This window comes from Geotrypetes seraphini, chromosome 2 (assembly GCF_902459505.1).
Source record: "Geotrypetes seraphini chromosome 2, aGeoSer1.1, whole genome shotgun sequence".
Taxonomy (NCBI): domain Eukaryota; kingdom Metazoa; phylum Chordata; class Amphibia; order Gymnophiona; family Dermophiidae; genus Geotrypetes; species Geotrypetes seraphini.
This window is the reverse complement of record NC_047085.1, coordinates 403,750,241-403,758,153: the sequence shown is the minus strand read 5'-3', so window position 1 is coordinate 403,758,153 and position 7,913 is coordinate 403,750,241. Positions and strand designations below refer to the sequence as shown.

Below are 7,913 nucleotides of genomic sequence, written 5' to 3'. Positions count from 1 at the left end.
AAGTGCTCAAAGTTTTACTCTTCTGAAACCTGAACTTTCTCAATCCTCTCCTGGAGCACAACCAGACAGTTGAAGTTTTTCAGGATTACCCACAGTGAATACAGCATTTGATCTCTGTTATATGCCTATTTATGATATACAAATTAGTCTTGTGCATATTCAGTATGGTAATCCTAACCTGAAAACCTGATTGGCTAAGATGTGCCTGTAGGAGAGGGCTGAGAAGCACTGTTGTAAAGAACAATAATGCAAGCCAAATTATTTTTTCCCCTAAAAAACGGAAAGAACTAAATTACAACCATTCTGTTGGCTATAGTTGTCAGATTTTTAAAAAACCAAAAACATCAGTGCCAATACTGTACTTTATTCATATTGTGCAGGACTACAAAATAATTACAGCTGAAAGAAACAAGAGCAAAAATGAAAAAAAAACACTGCTGAGACACTAGTTTTATAGTGAAGGGATGCAATGAAACAATATCAACTTCATATTAACTGAATCACATATATTTAAGTATTTATGATTCCCTCAGCTTTTTATGCTTTATAATGATAAGATGGTAGTTCTCCTTTAATTGCCATATAAAATGTGGAAATTGAGTTGTGATATGTACAATTCAATTAACTATATATATTCCACAGAGGATGTGCCAAAGGATTATACCCTTGCAGCAGCCATCTATTTTATGTGAATCATACCACTGGGAAACAAATTAGATGATCACAACCAAAATAAAGAATGTACAGTATACTAAACATAGCTATTGCTTGTATTTTTCATATAGAAATACAAATATTTTGAGGGAATTCATCAAAGGGTACTCACCAATCTAGCACACACCAACATGTGCTAAATGCCAAGATGCCTACTATATTCCTATGGACATCTTACTATTTGGCACATGCTAATCATTAGCACATGCTAAATCAATTAGTACCACTTAATTCTCCCGATTGTCATAAAAAAATGTAATAAATATTATAGGCCTTCAACACAGCATGATTCTCTCTCTTTCCTGGAAATGTGTCAGAGAAATGTTTTACCCTTTTCAAAATAATGCACACATATTAATGCCCGGTTATTTCTGCTAGGTTACAATAAATAGGGAAAGGATGTGGGCTGGCTTTAAGCTTTATTTTGTAATGGAATAAGTGCTAAATTGTAGATCTGATAGTTGATGGGTTAGTCTTTCAGCGATTTCTCACTCCTGCCTCAGTATTACCTTTCCATAAATCACTTCAACTAAAATGATAAAGCCCAATTTTGACACAGAAATGCAACTTATTTCTTCATGGAGATTTCTACTCCACTAATAACCATTTCCACAGGTGGGCATTCATATGTTTAAATATACTTAGGACGGACACATATCTCTAAGGAGCATTTGGCCAGGTGTTGAACAGCTTCTTCTGACAAAGTGGAACACTGCAAAGTTGTCAAGAAATAGAGGATGGCTTGTTTCTTCTTTCAGAGAAGAACAACAAACTCCACTGCATTTTTGGGGTTTAAGATGGCAGCAACCACTTACTACCACCCTCCTCACTCTTCCGATTCCTTTGGAATATTAGTTGAAGTTCTACTGCTGTCATCTTCATATGCGCTCTCTGGAGACGATACCGATGCCTCTGCAGTTTTATTTTCCTCTGCTCTGCTAGTGCTGGGATCAATACATGCTGATTCTTCCATAGAGCCTATCTGACGGCTGGATGGTCCAACTGCTGAATTAAATTCTTCTGCTTCTACTTAAAATAAGAGAAACAAACACAATAAGAACCATTACTATTCTACAATACAGATACTTATACGATTCTGTGCTTATACCTCCTTTTTCATATTTTTTAATGAACATTAAGTATGGCTAGAAAGATACTGGAAGATAAGAAGTAACTGGAAAAACTGATGAAAATTAAATTATGCCTAAAATCATGTGCATCAAGTCCACTTTTGGAAGAGATGTTGAAGGAAATGCTCAACACACTATCCATAGACAGAACAAGTGTTTTAATTGTGTACATCTGAAAACTGCCTATGCTTATTGTGGACAAGTCTGCACACTGTTTCACAATATATATAGAATACTTTTAGTGGTACTAACAGAAATTATTCCCAGCAAGACGCAGACACAAATGTCCACACATACTTTGTACCAATGGCAATTTTCAAACTGAAGTTTGGAAAAAATACAAACTTACCAATAAAAGTACATACAGACTTGTAGCATTTGAAATATTTCCCTCATTCATCTTGAAAACTGCACTGAGTAGGATAAAACTCCCTGTACAAAAAAACAGGTAACATAAGAACATAAGCATTGCCTCTGCCAGGTCAGACCAGGGGTCCATTGTGTCCATCAGTCTGCTCCTGCGGCGGCCCCCCCAAGTCCATGACCTGTAAGTGATCCTTTACCTAAATCTTTTATTCCTTAATCATTTAATATCCTGTATAGTAACCCTCTATCTATACCCTTCAATCCCCTTCTCCTTCAGGAAATCATCCAATCACTTTTTGAAACCCAATATCGTACTCTGTTGTATCACCTTTTCTGGAAGCGCATTCCAGGTGTCTACCACCCTCTGAGTGAAGAAGAACTTCCTAGCATTTGTTCTGAATTTGTCTCCTTTCAATTTTTCTGAATGCCCTCTTGTTTTTGTTGTCCCCGCTAGTCTGAAGAATCTCCCTCTCCACCTTCTCTATGCCTTTCATGATCTTATAAGTCTCTATCATGTCCCCTCTAAGTCTCTGCTTTTCCAGGGAAAAGAGCCCCAGCTTCTCTAGCCTTTCAGCATATGAAAGGTTTTCCATGCCTTTTATCATTCTTGTTGATCTCCTCTGGACCCTCTCGAGTATCATCATATCCTTCTTAAGGTACGGCGACCAGTATTGGACGCAGTACTCCAGATGCGGGCACACCATCGCCCGATACAGTGGCAGGGTAACTTCTTTCGTTCTGGTCATGATACCTTTTTTGATAATGCCCAACATTCTGTTCGCCTTCTTTGAGGCCGCTGCACATTGTACCGCCGGCTTCATTGTTATATCCACCAATACCCCCAAGTCCTTTTCTAGGTTGCCTTCCCCCAGTACCATCCCTCCCATCGTATATCGGGTTCCCTTTCCCTATGTGCAAGACTTAACATTTCTCTACATTGAAGCTCATCTGCCATTTTTTTGCCCACTCACTCAGTTTGTTCAGGTCTCTTTGTAGTTCTTTACATTCCTCAACAGTTTTAAACCTACTGGAGAGTTTTGTGTCGTCCGCGAATTTTATAACTTCGCACTTCGTCCCTGTTTCCAGGTCATTAATGAATATATTGAACAGCAGCGGTCCCAGTACCCCAGTGACCCCTGTGTGACACCACTCGTGACCCCTTTCCAGTCATAGTGTCCCTTTACTCCTACTCTCTGTTTCCTGTCCACCAGCCAATTTTTGATCCATCTGTGCACGTCCCCTTCCACCCCGTGGCTCCACAGTTTCCTTACTAGGTGCTCATGGGGTACCTTGTCGAAGGCTTTTTGGAAATTCAGATATACGATGTCTATGGGGTCATAGAGAGGGGAAATATGATCGAGACATTCAAGTATCTCACGGGCCGCATCGAGGTGGAGGAAGATATCTTTTTTTTCAAGGGTCCCGCACAACAAGGGGGCATCCGTGGAAAATCAGGGGCGGGAAACTGCACGGTGACACTAGGAAGTTCTTCTTCACTGAAAGGGTAGTTGATCGCTGGAATAGTCTTCCACTCCAGGTTATTGAGGCCAGCAGCATGCCAGATTTTAAGGCCAGATGGGATAGACATGTGGGATCTATCCGCAAAGATAAATAGGGAGGGTCATTAGAGTGGGCAGACTTGATGGGCCGTGGCCCTTATCTGCCGTCTATTTCTATGTTTCTATCTTTGTCCAATTGTTCACTTATCCCCTCAAAGAAGTGCAGTAGGTTCATTTGGCATGATCTTCCTTTAGAAAAACCATGCTGGCTTGTTCTCATCAATTTGTTTTTTTCTATATGCTCATTGATACTGTCCTTGATCAATGATTCGGCCATCTTCCCCGGAACTGAGGTCAAGCTCACCGGTCTGTAGTTCCCCAGGTCGCTTCTCGATCCTTTTTTGAAGATAGATGTAACACTCGCTATCCTCCAGTCATCGAGGATTACCCCTGTTTTCAAGGATAGGTTACAAATCTGCTGCAGTAACTCTGCTGTTTTGTCTCTGAGCTCTTTTATTATTCTTGGGTGGATTCGGTCTGGGCCCGGTACTTTGTAACAGCAACTAGATTTCACAGCTCCATTCTGTCACTCATAGCTATAGTAATAATCTTTATTTAGCTATAAAGCATTTATCAGAACAGTAGTGCTTAAAACTTTACATGTCTCATGTACAAGGCAATGTAATCATGAAACTATTTAAAAGCTTAAAGACCCATCTAAAAATTCTCACAGTTTAAGCCATGGGATTTTTCACCTGTTTTTACAGAAAGACAAATATGTTTTTATGTAAATCAGGGTAGCTCTATATCTGTAAGGAACCTCTAGCCAGATGAGCAGCTTGCTCTGAGCAAGACTGCTTTTTTATGCCAACTTGTTTACCTGTAACATATTCCTTGAAGATAAGCAAATTAGCTTCTGGTTGATGTGCATATGGTCAATATCATTGTCAGTCTTTGCTGATTGTACAAACACTTCCTAAAAGAGTTTTGGGAAGACATACAAACATTTGGTCATGTGTAGTACCGTTCTTTGTTCCTGCATCCCTGCAGCTTTCAGTTCTAAAGCTGAGCTCAAATCTAGAAGCGAAGGTGACTGAAGCCTGTAAATGATGATTATGCTATCTTCAGAGAACTGTCACATGTAAACAAATTTGATTTTTCTGCAGACAAGCAGAAATTACCAATTAGGAGCCAAGAAAGCATCTAGGACTAAGATGAGAAAGGAGCTCCAAGAACACTGTGACATCCTGGCTCTATGTGTTTTAAGAGGATGTCAAAGAATGGAGAAAGTCCCTCAAATTCTGTACACAACACTCTGCCAGGTCATTGGTATTGCTTTTATCAAGCAGTGATCTGCTACATTCTCTGGATCTGCTATAGTGGATCAAAGTGGTGAGGTGTCATTGAGCCCCAACCAAAGAACAGCCCTGCTGTGATCCATAAATACTTCAGCTGTTGTAGAGCAATCAGTTTTAGTGAAGCCTGAAATGATGCAGTTGAGTTCTGGAATTGAGGGTGCTCCCACTGCTGCTTCTTCACCTCTGGGCATGGAAGTTCAAAGGTTAGGTTTAACATCACATACTGGTTTTGTTGCTTTAGAGGGCCTAGAGAGAGGATCACCATGCATTGTAAACTTGGAATCTCTATGCGAATCCATCAAAGTCTGGATACCTCTTTGTTACTTTCTGGGAAGTTTTAAGAGAACTTAAATGTTAGATTGGTTAAAAACCAAACTTGAATTCAAATGCAGCAATCTGCCAGGATGGATCAGGTCTGGGGGAGTTAATTGCAGGAAACCATCCCCGTGTTATTCTTTATGAAGAGACAGAAGAATCAAGAATATGAATGGGCACAGCCACTGACCCTCAAGCCTTGCATTGAAGAATGCTGGTGTAGAAGGACTGAAGTTGAGACGGACACTAAATAATAACATGGGATAGTTTCTCGTGGTTATCTGTGGGAATGGGGACAAATTCTGTCAATATATCACTCAAGTCAAAACCCTATATGGAACCAGACAAACACTACTAGGCCTCAATCAAACACATCAATCATTCACACACCAAAAGAAAAAAACAAGAAAAAGAAAAGAAGTGGAGAAAATGCCTCAGTTCTGCTTCATCTGGCAAAAAAACTCCACTTCATAAAGATAACCACTCGTACATGTTTACAAAAATAGAAAAATTCTGACGTCGAGAGGATGTTCTGGCTAGCCAATCGCTGCCTGGCTGCCCGGAACGTCCTTTCCGACTTTAGAATTGACGTCAGGCAGCGAGAGTTAGCCCCGTGCAGAAAAGAAGCAGGGAGATCTCGGCCTGTTCTCGATAGCGGCAGCAGCCTATTCCGCGGCGGCGGTGGCATGGGGGAGGGCATGAAGGAAGAAAGAAAGAAAGAAGGAAGGTGGGGTGGGGACAGGGAGCCAGAAAAAAAAGCAAAAAATGGGGCACGGAATCAGAGAAAGACAGACATAGAGAAAGAAAGAAAAAGTTGGGGGAGGGAATGAGGTCTGGAGGAAAGGAAGCATACAGGAGGCTGAAAGAAGGGAAGAAGTATTGGATGCACAGTCAGAAGAATAAATTACTGATGAAATTACCAAACAAAGGTAGGAAAATGATTTTATTTTCAATTTAGTGATTGAAATGTGCCAGTTTTGAGAAAGAAGAGATATTGAACTTTAAATGTGGGTGCTGCAGAAAAAAATAGAGTACTTGGAGGGCCGCAGAAAAAAGTTAATGTCTTATTAAAGAAATGACAATTTTCCATGAGGTAAAACTCTTTATAGTTTATATATCTTTCCTTTTAACTGTTAAAGGAAAGTTTTATAAACTATAAAGAGTTTTACCTCATGCAAAATTGTCATTTCTTTAATAAGACATTAACTATTTTTTCTGCGGCCCTCCAAGTACCTACAAATCCAAAATGTGGCCCCGCAAAGGGTTTGAGTTTGAGACCACTGCTCTAAAGTATACAGATTGAGATATTTAAACCTGTCCCCATATGCCTTATGATGAAGACCACACACCATTTTAGTAGCCTTCCTCAGGATCGACTCCATCCTTTATATATATTTTGAAGGTGCGACCTCCAGAATTGTACATAATATTCTAAATGATGTCTTGCCAAAATCTTATACAGGGGCATCAATACCTCCTTTTTCCTACTGGCCATACCTCTCCCTATGCAACCTAGCATCCTTCTAGCTTTCGCCGTCACCTTTTCAACCTGTTTGGCCACCTTAAGATCATCACATACAATCACACCCAAGTCCCGCTCTTCTATCATGCACATAAGTTCTTCACCCCCTTAACTGTACCATTCTTTTGGGTTTTTGCAGCCCAAATGCATAACCTTGCATTTCTTAGCATTAAATTTTAGCTGCCAAATTTCAAACAATTCTTCAAGCTTCGCCAGGTCTTTCTTCATGTTATTCACACCATCTGGTATATCTACTCTATTGCAGATTTTGGTATCATCCGCAAAGAGGCAAATCTTACCCGACAACCCTTCAGCAATATCTTTTATAAAAATGTTAAAAAGAACAGAACCTTGAGGCACACCACTGGTAACATCCCTTTCTTCAGAGCGATCTCCATTGATCACTACCCTCTGGTCACCTTCCACTTAACCAGTTCTTGGTATGAGAAAGGAACTCAAAAAAATTACAGACACTTCAGAATACAGCAGCCAGACTGGGAGCCAGCAAAATGGAAAAAGCCACTCCACTTCTATAAGAACTAGTCTGGCTACCAATAAAGCAAAGAATATAGTTCAAAATTACTTGCATGAACCACAAAGCTACATATGGCGAATACTCCCATGGGCTCACCACAAACATCAAGGTTACGCCCTCTTTACTCAACTCAAAATCAATGCAGCAGTTCAAGATCCCATTCCCCTCAATAAGTCTACCAAAAAAGATGTTTGAGTCCACTTTTGAATTCCAAGCTCCATACATGTAGAATAAACTACCTACATCTCTACAACAAATCTCCTCATACTTCCGCTTCATGAAGACACTTAAGATTACTCTAGCCCAGGGATAGGCAATTCCGGTCCTCGAGAGCAATAGGCAGGTCAGGTTTTCAGGATATCCACAATGAATATGTATGAGATGGATATGCATGCACTGCCTCCTTGAGATGTAAATCTCTCTCATGTATATTTATTGTGGATATCATGAAAATCTGACCTGCCTATGGTTCTC

At 40.1% G+C, this 7,913-nt stretch overlaps 1 protein-coding gene across 5 annotated transcripts in view; it reads right to left on the bottom strand.

Moving 5' to 3' along the window:
* Positions 1 to 344: 344 nt before the first annotated feature.
* Positions 345 to 7,913, bottom strand: part of ANKMY2 (ankyrin repeat and MYND domain containing 2) — a 118,779-nt gene continuing 111,210 nt past the window's right edge. For 2 of the 5 annotated variants that reach the window (XM_033930965.1, XM_033930960.1), the window contains exon 10: positions 345 to 1,743. In XM_033930965.1, the coding sequence (XP_033786856.1) occupies positions 1,541 to 1,743 (203 nt within the window). In that variant the 3' untranslated portion in view covers positions 345 to 1,540. Of the gene's footprint in view, positions 1,744 to 2,193; positions 2,277 to 7,913 lie in introns of all 5 variants that reach the window. The other 3 variants (XM_033930963.1, XM_033930964.1, XM_033930961.1) reach the window with 3 other exon arrangements.